The sequence below is a fragment of the Benincasa hispida genome, chromosome 6, assembly GCF_027475165.1.
Source record: "Benincasa hispida cultivar pf3 chromosome 6, pf3_genome.v1.1, whole genome shotgun sequence".
NCBI classification, from domain to species: Eukaryota; Viridiplantae; Streptophyta; class Magnoliopsida; order Cucurbitales; family Cucurbitaceae; genus Benincasa; species Benincasa hispida.
The window spans coordinates 36,350,911-36,373,979 of NC_143483.1; the positions used below are offsets into that span (position 1 = coordinate 36,350,911).

A 23,069-nucleotide genomic window follows, 5' to 3' on the forward strand; every position below is an offset into this window, starting at 1 on the left:
TTATCGAAAAATAGTGAAAAAGACGTAGTGGTGATGTCTTGTTCGTGAGATCTTTAAAGAGTTGCTGAGATTGTGATCATAGTGTGGAATTGGAGAAGATTGAAGAATTGTCTTCGATGGTAACTTTTTTCTCCTAGAATTTCTTATGTTTACAATAGCTTAGTTAAAAATATGTTTAAGACTTCTTTGTTTGTTCTATTAGTTCAAAACATATATTAAAAGCACACGCATTCACACGCTTCCGCTGCGAAATTTAATCGCTTCAGTTCCATTAGATTACATGGGAGGAAGAAAGACAATACAAGTGGAAGAGAGAAGAGGGGAAGAAAATCGGCTGGAGGCCGATTGGAAGATTCAAATCTAACCTAAAAATGACGAAATCCTTAAATACAATCACAACAGCACCGTAACGCTGGGCGCTAAAGGGGCCTTGATGTCGAAGCGCAGTGCTATGCCCCTCATGGTGCAGCGGCGCTGCGTGTCACGATCATGCTTGTCCAGGACGTGTTGCCCATGGCCGCATGACCGCCTCCACCTCTTTTTACTATGCTTTCATCTTATATATTTCCTTTTGCTAGGTAGTTAGGTTTATATGTACTTTTCTTAGTGAGTGACTGCTCGCCCATTTCTATATGCAAGGGTAGCATATGTGTTTTTGTTCAGAATGCACTATATGGGGATAAGACTGACCATCACTTCCCCATACCCGGAGTAGTATGTTATAAAGCTGTTGTTGTTGTTTATTGCTTTCTAGCCTACTACAATCTTTCTCTTCTCTATTCTTACAATCAAACTGTTTGCGAAAACTTTTTCTCCAAACCTGTTTTCTAAAACCATTTTATCTTAAACGGGGGTGGAGGTTGCGAGAGGCACCTGGTGTGCCATCGACGTTCCGTACTCGAATTGGCTGACTTGTTCGTGAGTGGGAACAAGTGTCGCACAATGCTATGTGAAGCTTTAGAAAGTGTGAATATGACACTGCGCAAGCGTGCACGCGTCCTTGAAGTTTCGAAGCGCCGCGATGCTCTCGCTTGGATAGCTACTGCCTTGCAGTGCTTGGCGTCCTGCCCTTGGGTGCATTTTCGTCACTATTTTTTCTTTGAAGTCCGATTGCTCTTTTTAGTTTTTAATTTCTCCAAATTAACTTTGAACAGCTCATAACGCTCCATAATGCATGAATTATTCAAGATCCTACAAATATAATTATATAAATACATTAAACTTCATAAATGAGCGAGATTAGAAATACTGAGATAGTACATCTCGAGAGCTATCACGATTTCCATTTCTAAGAAGAAATAAGAAGTCATAACTTCTATGCTCTTTTCATATGTAAGATTCTCTTGTCCTTCTAAACTTTTACCCAAAAAATTCCAACACCATCTTATTAGAATCAAGAGCTGAATCAAACACACGTGCCATTGATTTCAAACATAAATCTATGATAACCATAGACCCTTAGTTTTTCTCTTCAATAATCCGATTTACAAAATCATTGCAAAGGCTATTGCACGTCTGTCTTAAAAGAGTTTTGGTTTGATCATCTCAATGGAGGAATATGTTTTCGTACCTAATAGACTCATATATGACAATTCAATAATAGGTTTGGAGTGTACTTATACTCTATATAAGTAAGACGAGAGGGAAGTTAGGATATGTAACAATGAGTGACTGATATCATTAAATTTATCATAATCGCTTAAAATTTTTAGGTCAATAGATAATTTAACATGGTGTCATAATAGAGATCCAAAAACTTAAGCTCCTGAGTCAATTGGTAATTTAACACCAACATATTGGTATCCTTAACTTTACTTATTAAATTTTGTGCCACCAACTCCTAAACAGGTAATAAATCAACCCACCACATAATTCTTAAAATAATAAATTGATAAATGACATGTTATTAAACTCAAAATACACACAAAATAGATACAATTATTTAAAGTTTGTAGGTTTTTAAAAACCTTTAAAAATGTACGAACATAGTAGATACAACTACTTAGAAACTTCAACACTAAATTTATAACTTAGATCTTGCTTGATAATTGTTTAGTTACTTATTTGAAACGATTGCATACATGATAAAATGAGATAATTAATAATAAAAATAGTAAAACTTAAAATAATTTGTAAATATAGCAAAATCTGAGAGAGAAGGCTGGAAAACCCCTCTGACATCACTGATACACAATTTCAATCCAAATTAATAATACACAAATTTAGCCTAAATGGATTTCTTTTCAACTATTTACATTTTTATTTTTAGTTTTTTTGGGTAGTTTTTGTCATTTTAGTTCCATTTTTTGGCTCATTTAATTAAATTCAACTGTTTTTTTTATTAGTTTCATTTTTCTGGTAAAGTCATTTTTCTTCATGCATGTTTTATTTGATTGGATTTTTTTATCCATTGATTTTTTTTAATAAGTTCACTAATATGATAGTGATTTTTCATAGTTTCTCTCTCTCTCTCTCTCTTTTTTTCGCCATTTTTATCAACTAAATTTATTTTTTAATCAATTGAGTTTTTTTTTTTTAAATCAACTAAGATCTTGATAAGCTCACAAATTAGTCTAACTTATGTGCTTCATAGTTCTTTTTTTTTTTTTAGCATGCATCTGGTTAAGAGATTGAGTTTCTATTTTTGGATTAAGTTTTTGACTTTTATTTATCTCATGTTAATGATATAATATTCAATAGGAGTTTGTCAAACTCTTATTACTGATTGAAGTTTATTAGTGATAGAAATCTATTGTTAATTGAAGTCTATCACAAATTTTGTATCAAAATTAGGAATTTATCACCATCTAACAGTGTGATTGAAATATATTGTTGATAGGATTCTATCACAAATAAACTTAATTGGCTACCTATATTTGTGGCCTATTGACTTTATTTGGTGATAGACGTCTACCATCAACGCTTCTATCATTGATAGATTACATGTTTTTTAATTGAAATATATCGACAATATTCATCTATCACTGATAGAATTCAATCATAATACATGCAGTTTATCAATGATAAAAACCTATGTTGATAGAGTATATGAACAAACTTTATATTTTTCTGCGCTTCAATTGGTGAGATGGAAAAAGGCCAAAGTGCAACATGCCAATTTTTCATAACAATGATCATAAACCTATTATCCACCATGAAAACACCTATAGGATGTTTAACCATGATTTCAAATTACTGAAAAAAAAAATAATAATAATAAATAAATACAAATACAAATAAAATAAAATAAAAGGAAAAAACATGTGAGTTAATTATATTGATAACATACTATAACTAATAAAATTAAGTGTTAAAATATAGTCAATCAATAATAGACTAATGTTAGTTTGTGATATCCGTCTATCAAGTATAGACTTTATTCATATATTGTAGGGTAATTGCAATTGGTATCATTTTTAGGAATGATAACCAAGTGTATAACATCATTTTAAAAAAATTGCAAATATAGACAAGTAGACTTCTATCGTTGATAGACTCTTACCAGTGATATGGTTTATCTAATTAACCATATTTGTAATTGACCATCTTTGGGTCCAATGTCTATATTTACAATTATCCCTATATTGTATTCTATCATTGTTAGAATGATATCCATATATGATATTTGAAGGGAATATGATCCTATTAGTAAAAGATTTGGAGTCTCACTGATATGACAAGTCAACTAGGAGTAGGGATAAAAATCTATCATTGGTAAATTTACATGACGAATATCTACCTGAAATGTCAATTATTATGGGAGAAAAGTCTATCATTGATAGAATGATATTCCTATATAAAATGACAAGAAAATATCATAGTTTATCAGTGATAGTCTTCTATCGATGACAAACTTCTATCAATGGTAGACCGATCTTTACATGTGATATCTGTGATCTATCAGTGATGGATCTTAGGGAAATATTAAAGTTGCCTATCACTAGTAGACTGATATCACATGTGAATATCAATCTATTACTAATAGACTATGATAAGGGTCAAATTGGAATTATGAAAAATTTAAATATAAAAGAAAACCAATTTGCTACCTCTACAACACCTTTTTTTTTTTTTTTTTTTTGTAATTTTTATTATATTTCTAAATAGTTTATCCAGTTTTGTCATCTACTGTAAATACACTTTTTTTTAAAAAAAAAAAAATCTTATAAATACAATTTAAATGCATCAATTTACTTGTTTTGTTATCTACTTTTTAAATTTATTTTCAAAATCTAAGTCGTATTTTAAAACTAAAAAAATAGCTTTTAAATTTTGGTTAGAAATCCAAATATCTCTTCTAGATGAAAAACATCATACTAAAGATATTGCCTAATTAATCATAATTTTTAAAAAGAGAGAAGCAAAAACGAAATAGATACAACTATTTCAAGTGCATAGATTTATTAGTAATCTTAAAAAGTATAGAAAAAAAATAGATTCAACTTAGAAATTTGTAGATTTTGATAACCATTTTGTTCATGTTTTTTTTTTTTAAAAAATTAAGCTTATAAATATTATTTCTATCCAAAAGTTTTTTAATTAATTAATTAATTTTTTTTATCTACTTTCAATTTATCTTCAAAATTTGAGCTATGATTTGAAAACTAACCGAAGTAGTTTTTAAATTTTGACTAACAATTTTGAATGTTTCATAAAAGAGAAGTAAAAAATCATACTATATAAATAGTGACAAACCAATCATAAATTTAAAAAACAAGAAACCAAAAATGAAATCCTATAAGAGATTTACTTTTCGAGTTGGGTACATCTAATAAATTCCTTAAATTTAAAATGTTAAAATATCATTTTTTTTGTCTGTATTATGTTAATTTCAATTTAGTCTTCGTATTCTTAAATATTCAAATTCAATGCATTTTCAATTCATCTTAAAATTATTCATTATTGTTAATTGTAGTTAATTTTTATCCAACTTGATAAAATATAACAATAACAATTTCTATTCAAGAAAAAATAGAACGTGAATATGTTTTCATAATTTATAGATAGAAGACTAACAAAAATATTTTTTTCTTTAATTAAAAAAAAGCTAACTATGAACTAACCATTTGTACTACCTTTAAGATTTATTATAAGAATAACGATGGAACCAAAACATTCAATAGTACAAAGAACTAAAATAGAATCATTCACAAAATAAAGATCAAAATGATATTTTAACTAATATGAAACAATATCTTAATAGCTCTTAAATTTTCAAACTTTTTTATTTGATAGGTTCTTAAAGTGTAAAAGTGTCTAGGTTCTTATACTTTCAATTTTGTTTTTAATAAGTTCATGTTATCCTCCTCAATTTTTAAATTTCACGGAATCATTTTTTTTAAAAAAATTTTCTTATAAGACCATGACTTTTTAATTTTTTTCTGTTTAATAAATCCATAAAATTTTCAAAATTTTAAACATATCAAGACGACTTGTTAAATATAAAATTTAGAGTTAAGTGACTTATTCAACATTTTTAAAATTTTAAAAATCTACTCGATACAAAATTAAAAATTTTAAATTTAAAGATATGTCATAAATAATCTAAAAAATTTGGTGGATCAAATTTATAATTCAACCTAATGATAATGAGTATTATTTCATCTTCTTTTACCTTCATAATAGTACAAAGGAAAATAAGATAATAAACAAAATTAAAAAAAAAAAGAAAAAAAGAAAAAAAAGAGTATTTAGCTTTGTCACAAGTAGGACACAAGCACATGCCTAGAAAAGCAAAATCCAATACCCAATAATACCCTTCAAACCCAAAGCAATTAATCCCAAAACCCACATCAATTTCTAAGGGTAATTCCGTCATTTCACCAAAACTGCCCGACACTTTTCGCGCCAATCTCTCTCTACACGTCTCCTTTTTCTCTCTCCCTCTCTCAGTTTCTTCCAAAATTTTCCACAGTTTCAAACCAAAAAAGATAAAAAAATTTAAAAATAAAAGAAAAAAAATTAATTTTTTTTCCTTCTTGAAGCATTAATTGACCAATCGGTCCAAAGTTTTTCTGATCTGTGACTCTCTTCATGATCCTTCCTCTCTCTTCTTCTTCTTCTTCTTCTTCCTCTCTGTCAAGCCACCTGCTTCACTAATCACTCTCCAAAACCCTAGCTCTCTCTACCTTCACCCCATTTCCCCTTTTTCTATTTTGATCTCTGAATCAAGTCCCCATTTCCAATGCCTCATTGTTGATCTGATCCCACAATTTCCCTCTATGTGATGTGAATCTCCCTCTGCTTCTCTGATTCGTTTTTTTCCATCCTCATTCAAATGTAAGCTTAGACTTTTCTATTTTATCTGTTTTTGCTTTTTGTTGTTTAATGGGCTTTCGGCGATTTGTATATACTTTGCTTGGATTGCTTGCAAAAGTGCTTGGTGGGTTGGGTTCCTTTTTGGTTTATTTATTGCTGTGTTTCTTTTTTTGGGAAAATTTGTTCTTGTAAGTGTGTTTGAAGATTGGGTTTGCTTTCATGAAGTCAATCATGATTTGGAATTTCTGATTTTAGGTTTGGGTTATTTTCGAATCTGCTTTTACTGTCAGAGTTAGCTCAGAATTGAATTTTCTCTAATTTCTTGCTTGGTTTTAATCTCTTTTTGGACTTTCCTTTTCTGGGTATAGGGGTTTGATAAAGTTCCTCTTTCTTACTTAACTCTGTTTTTTTAATATTGGTTTTGGTAATGGGTTACCATTGATGTTTGAAATCTTGCTGTAAGCTCTGTTTCTGGTTTTTTCATGGTTGAGTTCTTTTTTTATTTTTCTAATTCTTTTCCTTTTTCATTCTTCTTCAGCATCCTTCTACTTTTTAGTGTGACTAGTAGGGTGCTGAGATAAAGTTGATTCTCTGATTTACATTTTGATGCTGAGCGGTTCTTTTTGAAATCTCTTGTACTTGGTTTTCGTGAAATGTAAACTTCTATTTTCTTTCAGTTGATTTGTAATTTTCCACGATTTTTTTTACTCTTTATTTTTATAATGGTTTTGAGCTTTTATTCATAGTGAAGTTCTTGTTTAGTCTATTGATTTTGATGGATTTTGTCCAGATCTTGTGGATTTCTGAAGCTACCTTCTTGACACTGTAGACAATGGTGGTGAATTTCCAGTGCAGTGTTCTTGTGTTCTTGGCGATTCTTGTTGTTGGGAAGGCAGAAATTTACATTGTCACCATTGAAGGAGAACCTATTGTAAGTTACAAAGGTGATCTCGATGGGTTTGAAGCTACAGCAATGGAATCTGATGAAAAGATCGACCCTACCAGGTTTCAACAATTCAATTCTGTATTTGTTGGTGGTTGTATGTGTTTTGTCTTTGTCATGTTCATCACTGGGGTTCATAATCATGGTTGAAAATTATCCTCTAATGCCTTTGTATCATTTATCACCAATAAATAATTGACGTAATTTTCGAGCTTTTTCCGTCCTTGTTGTGACTTTTGCATGTGGGTTTTTGGATTGTGAAATGTCATTTTCCAACAGGGATTTCAGTTTATTATTTTGGGAGCTGTCAAGCTTTGGCCCCCCCCCTGTTTTGGCTTGTCTGGTCTTCGTGATCCTATTGAAAGTTAAAGAAAGCTATTAGGTCTATGGATGTATTACTCGTAATTATTTAAATAAAATTAGGATATTTGGTTTAAGAATTTGACTCAATTAGTTTTGTATTTTTCTAATTGGACTTTATCATGCATTAAAATATTCTCCACTCTTCATGTTTAATAATTGTATATATTTCTTTTAGTCAATAACAAAATACATACGGACCACTTAATTATTCAAATCCCATTATTGAATACCTCAGGATTTCATCTTCACTTCTAAATTATAATTAAGGGCGATAGTTTGGTCAGCTTATTTTCAAAATTATTACTGGAGAAAATGTAAACACTTCTCTTGATTATTTGAATCATGGAGGTGGTCTGGTGGGGCAAGGCAATATTATATCTGTAGCAAATTGGTGAAGAAAAATATTTCCTATCATGTATATGTTCGTTTTAGTTCTACAAATTATTTAATGTTCATTCTATATGAGTGCAGCTCTTGGAATAAGATTTCATTGTATGTCTAATGGAAATATTTCTTTTGAATAGCTAGATAGTTGTAAACAGTGTCCTTTTAGTTTTGAAGGAATTTTGTTCTTCTGAAAGAGTTTATAAGCTTTATGTCATTGAATGCTATGAGTTTCACACATGGAAGTTCTTTGCAGTGAAATTGTGACATCCTATGCCCGTCACCTCGAAAATAAACATGACATGCTTCTTGGAATGTTGTTTGAGAGAGGATCCTTCAAGAAGCTTTATAGTTATAAGCATCTTATCAATGGATTTGCTGTTGACATCACACATGAACAGGTTAGATTTAAGAAATCTTCTTGCGTTCACATTTGTTGCAATAATTGGTCTTTTCCCATAAAATATTAGTATTTCTCTTTCGTGTAATTACCCCTTACATTTATTTGTAGGCAGAGATTCTAAGACATACACCAATTGTAAAATCTGTTGAGAGGGACTGGAAGGTTAGAAGACTAACAACACACACACCAGAGTTTTTGGGCCTTCCAACTGGCGTATGGCCAACCGGTGGTGGCTTTGACAGGGCTGGAGAAGACATTGTGATTGGATTTGTGGACTCTGGGATTTCTCCACACCATCCAAGTTTCGCAACATATAATACCGAACCTTTTGGGCCGTGCTTGAAGTATAAAGGGAAATGCGAAGTTGACCCTGACACTAAGAAGGATTTCTGTAATGGGAAGATTGTTGGAGCTCAACATTTTGCAGAAGCTGCTAAAGCAGCTGGGGCATTTAATCCAGCTATTCATTTTGCATCTCCTTTGGATGGTGACGGACATGGAAGGTTGGCCCTTTTCTTTTAATTTTTTTTTTTTTTTAAATTTTTTAAGTTTAAATTTTATTTTGAATAAATTCTTTTCGTTGTGAATTTATTTTCTTATATGTTTTCATTTTATCTTGATTATATCTTAAACTGCATTTCATCCTAAAAGAGATATTTTGATACTTAGATTCGAGAATACTTTGAAATGAACATGAACCATGTGCTTTGAAGTAGTGATATTCTAAAGCCTCACTCGCACTAAATACTCTTCTAAAAATCTTGGGAATTGGCGTTGAACCTTTACTTAATTTTTTTTGTTTTTAATCATTTTCCCCTTCTCTCTCTGTTTCAAAGATGCTCCTCTTACTAAAGAAATTAGTTGAAATATGCTTTGTTTATTATTATGGAGTTGAATGATATATATTTTTATTCACTTGATGTTATACTGTACCAGCCATACAGCAGCAATTGCAGCTGGTAATAATGGAATTCCTGTGAGAATGCATGGCTATGAATTTGGTAAAGCAAGTGGGATGGCTCCCCGTGCTAGGTGAGGGAGATAGGAATGGCTCTATTTAAAGTAGCTCTATCATTCTCCTCCTAAACGTTTCACTTGAATTTTCTATGCATAGAATTGCTGTATATAAAGCTCTCTACAGAATATTTGGAGGATTTGTTGCTGATGTAGTTGCAGCCATCGATCAGGTGTGTACATCCAAGGACTTCTGGAAATTTAGATATAGTATAAAATTAAGAGATTACACCTTTAATTGCAACTTTCTTATTCTGACATTTCCTTGATTCAACTTGTTGCTTATTAAAGAATTGTTTTTTATTTCCCCTGTAAGCCTTAGAGAGTTCTTCCCCGTGACCCTGGAGTAAAATTTTCAATACCTATCTCTTTCTTGTTTATTTTTTTTAATGTAGAAAATCTGTTTCATCGGTAAAGTCTATGTTGGGGTAGCTTTTTTAATTTTCTGTCTTGTCTGCTTTTTCCTCAGCGGCCCAGTATGCTTTGCCTCTCCTGTACTAACATAATTCTTTATGAAATTTTGTTTCTTTTTTAAATCTAAAATAGAAATATTAAAACTGTGTTCTAGAAGGAATTCCCATAAGTTCATATAGGCTTGGTTTACAACTTCAGCGGGAAATTCCTTATGCTGATGCAGTATATTTTATCATCCATGCTCCTTTCTCGGGAAATGAACAGCTTGGTGCATGAATATTTGTACTATTCACATCATTACTGCTAGGATACGTGAACATTTTTTTTCTCTAATTATATTTCTTCATTCTTTGTTTGATTCATAGGATAGCCTAACTGATTAGAAAAAGCTGTTCGTGTAAAGAATCCTAGGTTCAAACCCCCTCCCCAGCTGTCTTTATAAATGAAAGGAATTCTTCTTTTCCTATTAATGTCATTTTTTATCATTTCCTCTAATGGTAAAATTCTGTTCAAATGATTTAAAACAATGAACTCATGTGAACAGGCTGTACATGATGGGGTCGATATTCTCAGTCTTTCAGTGGGGCCAAATAGTCCTCCAGCAACTACCAAGATCACATATTTAAACCCTTTCGATGCAACCCTTCTTTCAGCTGTGAAGGCTGGTGTATTTGTCGCACAGGCTGCTGGAAATGGAGGTCCATTTCCTAAAACTTTGGTGTCATATAGTCCATGGATAGCAACTGTGGCAGCTGCAATTGATGATAGAAGATACAAAAACCATCTGACACTTGGTAATGGAAAAATTTTGGCTGGACTTGGGTTATCACGTAAGTTTCATCAAATTGACCTACTTGTACGGTATTTCTGCTTTAAAAAAAATCGTATTTGTCAAGATTAAATGGGAGCTCAAGGCTTTGACATTAAATTGTGCCCTTATTGAAATTCTGATCAGTGAAGATACTATCTCATTAAAACCCAAAAATTTAAGCTTTAGCTTATATTGTAAATGATTCAAATAAGAAGATAGAAATGATGTAAATTGGTTGTTTCGTGCAGCTGCTACACATTTAAATCGAACATACACATTGGTCGCAGCTAACGATGTTCTGTTAGATTCTTCGGTAATGAAGTACAGCCCTTCAGACTGCCAAAAGCCTGAAGTTCTAAACAAACGCTTGGTTGAAGGAAAAGTACTTCTTTGTGGTTATTCATTCAGTTTTGTTGTTGGAACCGCTTCAATCAAGAAGGTCTCTCAAACAGCAAAAGCCCTTGGGGCAGCTGGCTTTGTTCTTGCTGTTGAAAACATTTCTCCGGGAGCAAAGTTTGACCCTGTTCCTGTTGGCATTCCTGGAATTCTTATAACTGATGTTAGCAAGTCGATGGTAATTTTTTAGTCCAATTACTATTCCTTGCATACGAAGTTGGATATTATGACTAATTAGATATTTGGTGTCATTTTGTAATGTAATAAGGTTAATTATCTTATACCCTCATATATTGTTATCCCTTCCCAACAAAAATCTCATCATCTTAGATTTGGTCTGCACATCGAAACATCCATAGTATACAAGACTTGAGCTGCTCTTGATAGTTAGATTTTACCTTTCGCTATATTTTGCTTTCCCTTTCCCTCTGCATATGTTCTTTATGCTTGCTTGTTTCTTCTCTACCATCTTCTGACTTACTATTTGGTGATTTTGCACTCTGGAATTTACTTTTAGGATCTTATAGACTACTACAACACCTCTACTCCCAGAGACTGGACAGGTCGGGTCAAGAGCTTTGATGCTGTGGGTAGCATTGGGGATGGTTTGATGCCTTTATTATACAAATCAGCTCCTGAGGTAGCATTGTTTTCTGCTCGTGGGCCCAATATTAGAGATTTTAGCTTTCAGGATGCAGACCTTCTCAAACCAGATATTTTAGCCCCTGGTTCTTTGATTTGGGCTGCATGGTCTCCAAACGGAACGGATGAGCCGAACTATGTTGGTTAGCATTTTCAGATCCATTTATCTCTCTATTAATGTTTCTTTTATTGCAACCACCATGCTTATATCAAAGTTCAACTACGTGAATAGCACCTCTTCACAAATAAATGAATAGAAACTAAGTAAAAAAAAAGTAACAAAGCTTAAATGGTTAACAGAATATATGATGTAATTTTTGCACCAAAGAAACAAAGGATCCTAGAGAAGGGAAAAACTGTTTCAATTTTTTCTTATATTCTCAGTATTTTAGGAGTGCTGAACCCCAGTTTTGCGGAGAGGAAAGTAACAATACGTTGACCATTTGCTAAAGTCTTTGTGTTTCACCCCTTTAATGCAACACCTTCAGGAGAGGAGTTGTATAACACAGAACACTATTGTGAACATGCTAACTGTACTCTATTACACCTCCACTTGTTTTATTTTTGAAATGAAATACTCCATAATAACTGTTTACATCATCCAGGAGAGGGATTTGCTATGATTTCTGGAACTAGCATGGCAGCACCACATATAGCTGGTATAGCAGCTCTTGTAAAACAGAAGCATCCTAACTGGAGTCCTGCAGCCATCAAATCGGCTTTGATGACAACATCAACGACAATGGACAGGGGAGGAAGACCTCTTAAAGCACAACAGTTTTCTGAAACAGAAGCCATGAAATTGGTATCTGCAACACCTTTTGATTATGGGAGTGGTCATGTAAACCCAAGAGCAGCTCTGGATCCAGGACTCATCTTTGATGCAGGTTCGTTTTTCTTCCCCCATCTAAATTTGATGTCCGAATCATACATTTGCTGATGATCTTATCAATCAAGTTGGTTAAATTTGAGCACGGGTCTCATCAAGGCCACTAAAAGAAGATGTTTCATTAGGAAAATAAGAACCCTATACAGAGACTCATCGTAATCTATCTTCTCTTGGGATAATCTAATTAATGGTTCATGGGTTAAGCTCACTTTTCTTTCCTTTCTTTTTTGTGTTTTTCCCTCTGATGAACACATACTTTGACTTGAGATGTTTCCTTTTCAAAAAAAAAAAAAAAGGAAAAAAAAGGGAAGAAGAAGAATACTTTGACTTGAGATATTGACATCTAAATGAGGCAAAAGAACAATGAGTATGATGAGCATGAAAAAGTCCGTATGAGAGTAAAAGTTGCCTTTTTCCTCTGATTTTTTCTAGGATGTTGATGGCACTTAGAAGTCGTTTTCCATGCCTTGTCGATTTTGACATTAGAGTAGTATTTCGAATGAGTATGCAATGGCTCCACTGATGTTGAATCTCGGTAATTCTCAGGTTATGAAGATTACTTGGGATTTTTGTGCACAACGGCGGGCATCAACGTTCACGAGATACACAACTATACAAACTCACCTTGCAACTTCACCATGGGCCATCCCTGGAATCTCAACAGCCCATCAATCACCATCGCCCATCTTGTGGGAAGTCAAACTGTTACTCGCACAGTAACAAATGTTGCTGAAGAAGAAACCTATACAATTACTGCAAGAATGGACCCTGCTGTTGCTATAGAAGTGAATCCTCCAGCAATGACCTTACTGTCCGGTTCATCGAGAAAATTTTCAGTAACTCTCACAGCTCGATCACTGACAGGAACATATAGTTTCGGCCAGGTTCTATTGAAGGGCAGTAGAGGACACAAAGTTAGAATACCTGTAGTAGCCATGGGATACCAACGATGAGTTTGGTTTTGGTTAAATTCAGAAAAAGAAAAGGTAAAAGTTTATTATGTGGTTGTAATATTCTTTGTATGTGTTGGAATAAGCTAAATAGGATCTCAGATGTAATTTGTCTGAAATATGTATGTGGCTGTAAAGATCAACTCAGAACAAGGGGGGAGGCTGCTGGTTTCTTCCGCTTAAGTTTTGATTACTAATTTGTTTAGTAATAGAGTTAGATTTTTGCATAATGAGGTTTTTTTTTTTAATCCCTTTTCAGATTCTTCATTCTCTCTTGGCCTTGTTGCAAAGATTGCATTTGAAGGAGCATTAGGGATGTAAAAATGTTATCGTGGCTTTTGAAATGGATCCTTGAATGCAATCACTGGTGCTTTTGCACCTGTACTGATATGTACATGTACTCATCTAAGTATGAAACGAGTTTTTCTTGTCGTATCAACTCAAATTCGTATTATATATGATCTTAAAGGGCGTTTGAAGCGTTGAGTTGGTTATTATAGTCAATGGTTATTATAATCAGTGGGTTATAATAGTCAGTAGGTTATGATAAGTAGTATTTGAGATGGAGATTATTTTAGTCTGAGTTATAATAGTTTGTGTTTGGAGTGCAAACTAATTTTGTTTGAGTAGGAAATAATAAACATTGCAATAAAGAAGAAAAAAGTTAATGAGTGAAAAATGGTAAATATTGTAGCAAAAAGAGTTTTGAAATATTATTTACTATACTTAATTGTAAGTTATAAATAGTTAGTACACATTATTATTATATTTGATGTTGCAAACATGGAGTGGATTATAATAACTCACTCGTTAGTGATAAATAATGAGCAAGTAATTATGCATTGTTAGAAAACCATCTTATTATGCCAACTACTTCTCGATCCATTTTAATCTAGCAATTTCTGTAGGCATTTGGAGCAATAATGGTAACCTTTTTACTAGCACGATTAGTGTCAAATAAAATTAACTCATAGAAGAACTTGTATATAAAATAAAACATAAAGGCCGAAATGAGCATAACTCAGTTGGCTTAGTGTTTGTACTTGTGTGTAACTTATAGAAGGGACTCGATATATAGGTTTTCATATATTATATTTTGTATATTAAAAACTTTTTATAATATCAATAATTTTTTCTAAGAAAAGTAATAAAAATATAAAATAAATTAAATAATATACAATTATAATCTAAAATATACATAAATACGTACTATATATATATACTAGTCCAGAAGAACGTACAATGCATGTGAATCTTGTAATTTTAATTAAACGTAAAAAATGGTAGGTTTTAACATGTGACAAATAAATATTATATAGTTTTATTGTAATTCCCATAACCTATATCTTTTGTAAAGTAAAATATCAAATCATTTATTTTTCATTTACAAAATTCCAATTTTGACATTTATGTAAAATATTTGTTATCCAAAAAAAAAAAACATTTTTAAAATTTTTAAATGATGAAGATTCTTTCTTATCTTATTTAAAAAAAATGTTTCTTTGCTACTGTCAAATTTCTCATAAAACTTCCCTCAAAGTATTTATATTTTATATGACTTGAGAGGACAATAACAATTTTTTTAATATAAGTTATAAATCTCATTAATATAACACACAAGCTAATAAAACAACGAGGTCATATTATCTATTTTGTAAGTTTAAAGAAAATTAAAAAAGAATTCATTCATGTGCATAATAGTTCTAAGAATGAAATTCTAAAAAACGTGGAATATGAATATTTAGTATGCTTTTAAAATTAAGAATGAAATTATAATTAAGAAGATTAAATCTATTTGTACCAATTATCTCCCTAATTTTCTTAACTATATATATCTCTTTGTTCATTTATCTTCTCAAATATTAATTAATTGTCTTTTAAATCTCTGGTCTCTCTTCACACTAGTTCGATACATGGAAAACAATATGTTACTCAATTAACTGAATGTGTTAGTTTCAATTGACCTTTTGAGGCGTTAGAGCGAGAATTTTGGAATGACATAAACATGAGGACTAACATACATCTACAATGAAGATACAAAGTAGAAACCTTAAAATTATTATAATGAAAAAATAAAAAGAAATAAAAGGTATAAAGAGAAAATCTAGAGATTTTATAACATAACCACTTATGAATATCAAAATTTAATCTAAAAATAAAAAATCAAATCCAAAAAAATTTCCTATATTTAGATTAGATTAGTTGATCAAATCTATGAAGATTACATAATCAATGGAAAAGAAAATGAATGAAAAAATAGCAAACATTGCTTTTCCAAGTAACACAAACACAAATAGATAACACCATAACAAGCAAATCGACTAACATCATAATTTTAAGCATAACCAAGAACCATAGTGTTCCAACTAACTACACTTTTGATGCGAACTTCGTCAAATACTTTTCGGGCATCAAATCTACAAAAATCTCCAATCCAAACAAATTCTAAATGCATTGCAATATTTAGAATTGTTGATGAAATTCGCTAAGATTATGTAATCTACTAAAAAAGGAAAAAAAAGGAATGATTATTTAAAAAAGAAAAAGAAAAGTAGAAAGTTTTCTTTTAAAATGGAGATTACTTATTCTAATTAAATTGAGAGTTGATTACAAAGCGAATCCATGGACATGAACTAATTTTACACTTCAAGTCTCAAATGTATGAGTTTGAAAAGCATTCTTTTACATTATAAGAATTTAGTTCTTCGTGATGGTGAAGAGTCACAATAAAGTTGAAGGAGTTATAGATATTATATTGAATCAAATCGTCAAGTAAGAATCATATGAAAGCTAGGAAACAGTAAAAACTAATAATAGAATCTTTAATAACTAACGACCAAATCTAGGGGGTATTATAGTCCTTTGATAAAAAAATGGAAGGCAAATTGGAGAAGTAAAAATTCTCCTACTTCCTCACTTTTAAGATTTATATATATATATATGAAATAATTAACAACAAAATTTCTAACCAACTAAATCAAAGCCCAAAAAGAGAGAGAATCTCAAGGAGAAGAGACACCGAATTTAACAACAAAATGTAATGACTTTAAATTAGATCTGAACTTTTAAATCTAAACTTTAAAATTAACATTGTTTAAAAAAGAAAAAAAACCCCTCTAGATTCTTAAAATTGCAGATCAAAGTAATTTACTAAGAATATTGACATCTGCCTAAAACTAGAGGGGAATAGACGTCTCCCAAAATGTAAATATGTTTGACCGAGGAAGCATGGAAAAAATGGCATACATCCCACAAATAAAAAATGGATACTTTTTTTAAAACCAATGAATTTTGGCCTTCTATTTTATATTATCATTGTGTGAAAATACCACTTTAACCTTAAATGCATTCGTCTTTTATTTTCTTTATTTTGCTACATTTTTTTCTTTTTTCGTAGAGCATAAAACATAAAGCATCGAGCATCAAGTATCAAGTATCAAGTATCAAGGATCGAGGATCGAGTAGCATGTAGCTAATATATAGCATAAAGTGTAGAGTATCAAGCATTAAGTATCGAGGATCGAGAATAGAGAATCGAGTATTGAGTATCAAGTATCAAGTATCAAGAAAACTTATAAATCACAGCATGTGGATGGTTTTCAAGGTCTAATGAGTAAATTCACATGATATTGATGCAAGCAGAAGACCACTTTTCATTTAATAAGGTATAAATTTCTCATTTGACCTCCCAAAAAGGGGCCATCTGTACAAAAAACCTAAGAAGCATATAGGAAATTATATGTAAAGTGATAAACATTAGCATTTACACATTGTGCAAATACCTCAGATTTTTACTTTAGGATATGTTTGGGAATTATTTTAGAATAGTTAAAGTCACTTTTTTTATTTTCAAAAATCAACTCTTAAGTATGTTTTTAATCATTCAAAACTAATTTTGATGATATAAGAATTATATTTAAGTGTAAAATTAAATATTAAATTAATTTTGAGTAATTAAAAATGTGTTTTGGAATGATTTTGAATATGACAAAATTGATTTTAACCATCTCAAAATCACTTTTAAACATGCCATTAGTCATATACACGGCTCTTTATTCTTATGACGAAAACAAAGTAATCATTGTTTGATGAGAGTGAAGATAGAGGGAGTGTGGAGGGAAACTACTCAATAAAAGTTTGCTTTTTTAAGGATAGTGAATAATGCATTTTTTAATTGTTTTGGTTTCAACTTTTGAATAGGGAAAAATGCACCGACCTTCAGATGACAAAAACGATAAATTTTTTATTTGTGGAAGAGAATGCCTACAAAATAAAGAAAAAAACACTCTAATGCCAAAGTCAAAATGAAAACCTTATAATGGACAAGAAGTAAGAAGTTCAAGTTATCTCATGTGGAGCCATAATGATATATTTATAGGGGATCCGATCTAGGGTTTAATTTTAATCCTACTAGGATTAAGATATGAGTTTTCCCTGATCTCGAACAAGTTACGATAAAATCTAATCTCATTTTATCGTTCCTTGATTTTTAGCTTGTCCAAATTCACCCACAACAATTATGTTATTTTTTTCTTCTCTCTATGCTATACAATTGTATATTAGTGGTTGGTTGAACTTTTTAAAATGAGTTCAATATGGAGTACTTTTAGTGGAAAGTACACACTTTTATGCTAGTTAAGTTATGACACAACATCTTGGTTCATCATGAACATTTTCAATTGGATGTTACCTAGGAGTTGGAGGTTGAATTAAAAGAAGTACAAATTAATGGCACCCTCCATATCCAGAGTTGCTCCTTTGGTTTGTTCTTTTCCAATAATGTTGAGAAATTCAAAATTAAATCATGCATGGAACATTTAAAGAAGGTAAAAATAAGGGGAATTGTCATGAATAGAAAAAATACAAAAGTATTTATGCAGTATAGCAAAAAAAAAAAAAAATTGTCGTAGGCATGTTTACATTTTTTTAAAATTCCCAAGTTGCCCCTTTTCACACTTGAAATTGTGCATATATTGATCGCTGATTTTCTTCTTCTTCATTAACTTCTTTCTGCAAAAAATCAGAATCTTCTTGATCGTCTTCTCCATCGACTCCATCCTCCTCCTCCTCCTCCTCCACAGAATATTTATAGAATTTTAGACGGCACAAAATCAGAATCTTCTTGATCGTCTTCTCCATCGACTCTATCCTTCATCAATTGATTTGTCCTCCTCCATCCTCCTCCTCCTCCTCAATGAACTATGAAACAAAATTAACTATATTTCAAGAAAAAACAATCACCAAATTACACACTCTCATCAACCTAAAGGGTAATTTGATGGAAGATAAACCAACTGATAGACAGTGCAATCACCAAATTACACACTCTCATCAACCTAAAGGGTAATTTGATGGAAGATAAACCAACTGATAGACAGTGATAGTAGTTTATCATTGTACTATCGCTGTCTATCTGATAGTGTTCCATTAGTACCATTTGATAATGTTCTATCTACTTGACAGTGTTTTATTAGTGTCTATCACACTAATATCATTACTTTCTAACTTTAATCAAGAAATTGTAAATTTTGGTTCAAAGAAATGAAATTCAGACCCCCCGACTTTTCTTCTATTCTTTAGGAAATGCTAAATTGAAGCTTTACAAGCCATTGAAAGAGTGATAGAAGACTATAGCCTACTATCATTGATAGAAACCTTAGTCATATTATAATAAAGTAGAAAAATGTTTCACTATCATTGATAGATAGTGATTTAACATTATCAGTGATAGATAATGCTAGCAGTATATCCCTGTCTATTAGGGATAGTTAGTGATACAACACTATCACTGATAGATAGTGATAGTAGTTTATCATTGACTATCAGTGATATAAGTCTATCACTGATAATCAATGATATGCGTCTATTAGAGCTTATCAATTTTAATGCATATTTCTATCAATGATATATAGTGAACATTCACTTGTTGTGTTAAGCTACGTGGGTCATCCTTAGGAAGTGTTTTCATTAATTCAACGACTTTTTTTGTATTTTGTCTATGTGGTTTTAGTTGGCTAAATGGGTGGCTAGCCAGACCCATAATTTTTCTGGTGGTAGTGGTTGGAAGTCGATGATTGAGGTAGCGGGGGGTGGGTAGTAGTTGGTTGGATAGATTTCTATCAGTTTTTATTACTGATAGACACTGATAGACTTTTATCATCTTCTATCAATGATAACTTGTATCAGTTTCTATCACTGGTAGACACTCATGGACTTTTATCGGCCTCTATCGACGATAGACTTTATCAGTTTCTATCACCGATAGATATTGATAAACCTCTATCAATCTTATAAATGATAGACTTGTATCAGTTTCAATCATTGATAATATCAATCATAAATTTCTATCAGTTTCTATCACTGATAGACTTCTATCAGCCTTTATCAACGTAGACTTCTATCAATATCTAATACTAATAGACACTGATAGACTTCTATCAACGTCTATCAACGATGGACTTGTATCAGTTTCTATCACTAATAGACATTGATAGACTTTTATCAATGTCTATCTATGATAGACACTAATAACAATGTCTATTACAACTATCTAAAAGTAACAAAATTTTCAGTAACAATATCTGGTGTATGTATCATAAATTATCTACAAGCAAAAAAAAAAAAAAAAAAAAAAAAAAAAAAAAAAAAAAAAAAAAAACTACCAACAACTTGCAACAACAAGATGATTATCTATTGAAAGATAGTTAATAGTAGTCAATCACTGTCTATCACAGATAGACTTCTATAATTGTCTATTTGTGATATACAGTGTAAGACTTCTATCAGTGTCTATCATAGTAGTTTATCATTGTTTATCAAAGATGAACACCGATAGCCTTCTATCATTGTCTATCTCTGATAGACAATAACAAAACTTCTATCAATATCTATATTGAAAGAAATAAAAAACGGGGATTTTCATGAGCAGCAGAATGGATCGTTCCAAATTCCATTCAAATTGAACACAAACAATTACAGTCTAAAACGGAAGCTAATAGGTCATGCATATACAAAAATTACAGCATGCTATAAGAGAATCAAGGGATAGAGTATGTACCTTTGAAGGACCATTCTTCAAGAATCCCTCGATCGAAGTCCAATACATCCAAAAACACATACGAACGCAACGAACAAACTGCTACCAATAGCACGAACAACTTGATGCTCTTCGAACCCAATCGAATCCAACTCGATTCACGAACAAAGTAAGGACACCACCACAAGCGTTATCTTGATATCTCGGTGTGAGAATCTAGGAGTTGTGGGCTATGTATGATATTGGCTTGAGGAATCAGGAGGTATGCAATCTAGTAGACGATCAAGTAAGTGGGAGAAATGAAGCTGTCTATCGCATAGACAATGTACTCGATTGTTTAGTAAAAGGCAGTCTATCGCATAGACTTTGCTACTCGATCGTGTAGCAACGATAGTCAACTCTTCAGGATTGTTTAGTCTCTGTCAACGCTATAGCTTAGTAAAAAAAATTTACTTGATAGCTTTTTCCCGTGAGTACTTTTAGAATGAGGCAACTTTTAAATTTAGGAAAACAATTTTTCTTTTATCTCACGGTTACCATAAAACTTCCAATAACCTCCCATTTAATCAGTTATTAGAGAAAAAGAATTAATTATCAAATAATTAATATATTATAAATAAATATGATAACCAACTTATCATATTATATTTATAACCTATAATTTTAATATTTCATCTCATGAAACATATAAATCATAGTTCTTTTTCTATTTTATGGTACTTAATATAAATCATATTTATTTAAATTCTCAAATTAATGTATCTCATACATCACACAAATTATATCACATATAATTGAATTTCTTCTTGTTAATTTGAACACTTCAAACTAACCCCAAAATTTGATTCTCAACTTGAACCCATTGAGCTACCAATGGGACCTTATGGACCTGTAGCTTGAAGCTCCAACGGTACGTGAATAACTGACTAAACTCTTTAGTCACAAGATCCACCATCCGTTAACTGTCAGGCACTTCACTAAAGACCTACAACTGCATTCTTCTCACTATAGATATATTTCTGTGTCCATATTAACCAATCAACAATGCGATAACCCTTCACAAATCGTTCATAAGTACAGTTGGGCCAATTTACCGTTTTTCCCCTGTAGTTACATCTAACTCTTTAAGTATCACTGATTCCTCTAATGAACAATAAGTCATAGTCCTACTATGACTGAGTCATCTCTTCCAAAGAGAGGGTATGTCCACTATGTTCAAAACCCAGAATCAGCCCTTAAGGGAGCAATTTATCTACTTATCCCTACTTCGGGGAAGAAGTGAATTCTGTCTTGTTTAACTGAGTTCCCAGCTCCTCAATCAGACAAATCCCCAAAAAGGTAGGCATGTTGAGTTGACAATCTGGCCACTCTCACCCATACTAATCAAAGGACTGCCCTCATAGGCAAGAATTCCCAAAACACTCAGGATTAAGGTCATGTCACCTATGGTCGTTTTAGTGAGATGTAAGTCTCAATTATTAACGACGTTATATAAAGAGATTAATCATCTCGTGATCCGGTCTTATACAAACTCTTTGTATAGGACACCCCCGCTCGCATGTCTCCACATGAATGGTCAGATCAGACCATTTATCGCACGTTACAACACTTGTATTACCAGGATAAGGTATCCCTCATTTATCCTTATACTACAGACCATTTAGGTTATTACTTAAAGCATGATCCACTTGTATGTCTCACATACATGCTTAAGTTTACATGAAATAACCACGACTTGGTTTATTAGATATGAGTAAATGCAAATAAGATAACACTTATTTTATTAATAACAATGTGTTTACGAACCGTTTACAAACTACGAGACTTCGAGAGAATTAGGACACCAATCCCAACGTATATGTGATAGGCAGTGATAGACTTCTATACTATCCATCTTTGATAGATAGTGATAGACTACTATTAGTATCTATCTTTGGTACATTTGTAAATACTGATTTCTTTTTCCATTTTTATTTATTAGGTTGGTTCCATCAGCAGCATTGAATACCAAGTAATGGATGATGATAAACAATTCATAGTGAAGCTCAACTTGGGATCATGTGATATACATAAGAAAAATTCCATACTTCACTCATACACACTAATAGACCATGATTTATTTTCTTATTGGGTTGTATACAAAGAAGAAGAATTATTAGTGATAGACAGTGAAAATGGTCTATCAATGTTTATTATTGATAGACAATGATGAACTTTTGTTAGTGTATAACAAACTACTAGTGATAAAGTATGGAATTTTGAAGAAATTCAATTTGTATGAAGTTTTAATGCTAGACTCTCTAGTAGTGATATTTACCTTTTTCTCATTATTTATTCAGTATATACTCTGATAGAAATTCCACATCTAAGTTGTAGAAGTTCATTCAATAAGAAAACTTAATTGAGTTACAACAAACTAACTATCACTGATAAACATTGATAGAAGTTTATCAGTGTATATTTGTATATGTTGGTGCGTACATTAATTTGAACAAAATTGGACACAACAAAGTGTTAGGGTCGTGGAGTTTGATCTATTATATATATATATATAATTCAACTTATA

At 31.6% G+C, this 23,069-nt stretch overlaps 1 protein-coding gene across 6 annotated transcripts; it reads left to right on the plus strand.

The window, feature by feature from the left end:
- Positions 1 to 5,890: 5,890 nt before the first annotated feature.
- LOC120079804 (subtilisin-like protease SBT2.5) lies at positions 5,891 to 13,906 on the plus strand. 6 transcript variants are annotated; one of them, XM_039034209.2, is made up of 12 exons: positions 5,891 to 6,279; positions 7,049 to 7,263; positions 8,205 to 8,349; positions 8,460 to 8,854; positions 9,288 to 9,383; positions 9,466 to 9,538; positions 10,324 to 10,609; positions 10,839 to 11,164; positions 11,504 to 11,771; positions 12,234 to 12,515; positions 13,064 to 13,503; positions 13,727 to 13,906. In XM_039034209.2, exons 2-11 carry the CDS (start codon positions 7,091 to 7,093, stop codon positions 13,468 to 13,470), a joined length of 2,451 nt encoding a protein of 816 aa, XP_038890137.1. In that variant the 5' UTR covers positions 5,891 to 6,279; positions 7,049 to 7,090; the 3' UTR covers positions 13,471 to 13,503; positions 13,727 to 13,906. The 6 variants fall into 6 exon arrangements, with proteins under 6 accessions (XP_038890137.1, XP_038890136.1, XP_090170925.1 ...); XM_090314799.1 differs by having other exon boundaries at positions 6,006 to 6,279; positions 7,088 to 7,263; XM_039034208.2 differs by lacking the exon at positions 13,727 to 13,906 and having other exon boundaries at positions 13,064 to 13,697.
- Positions 13,907 to 23,069: the final 9,163 nt, after the last annotated feature.

Excerpts from the sequence above, each read along its gene's own strand:
- LOC120079804 (XM_039034209.2), top strand. The coding sequence starts at position 7,091 with ATGGTGGTGAATTTCCAGTGCAGTGTTCTTGTGTTCTTGGCGATTCTT. Across the intron at positions 10,610-10,838 it reads GGCTGGACTTGGGTTATCAC|CTGCTACACATTTAAATCGA; the intron begins GTAAGTTTCATC and ends TGTTTCGTGCAG. Across the intron at positions 11,165-11,503 it reads CTGATGTTAGCAAGTCGATG|GATCTTATAGACTACTACAA; the intron begins GTAATTTTTTAG and ends ATTTACTTTTAG.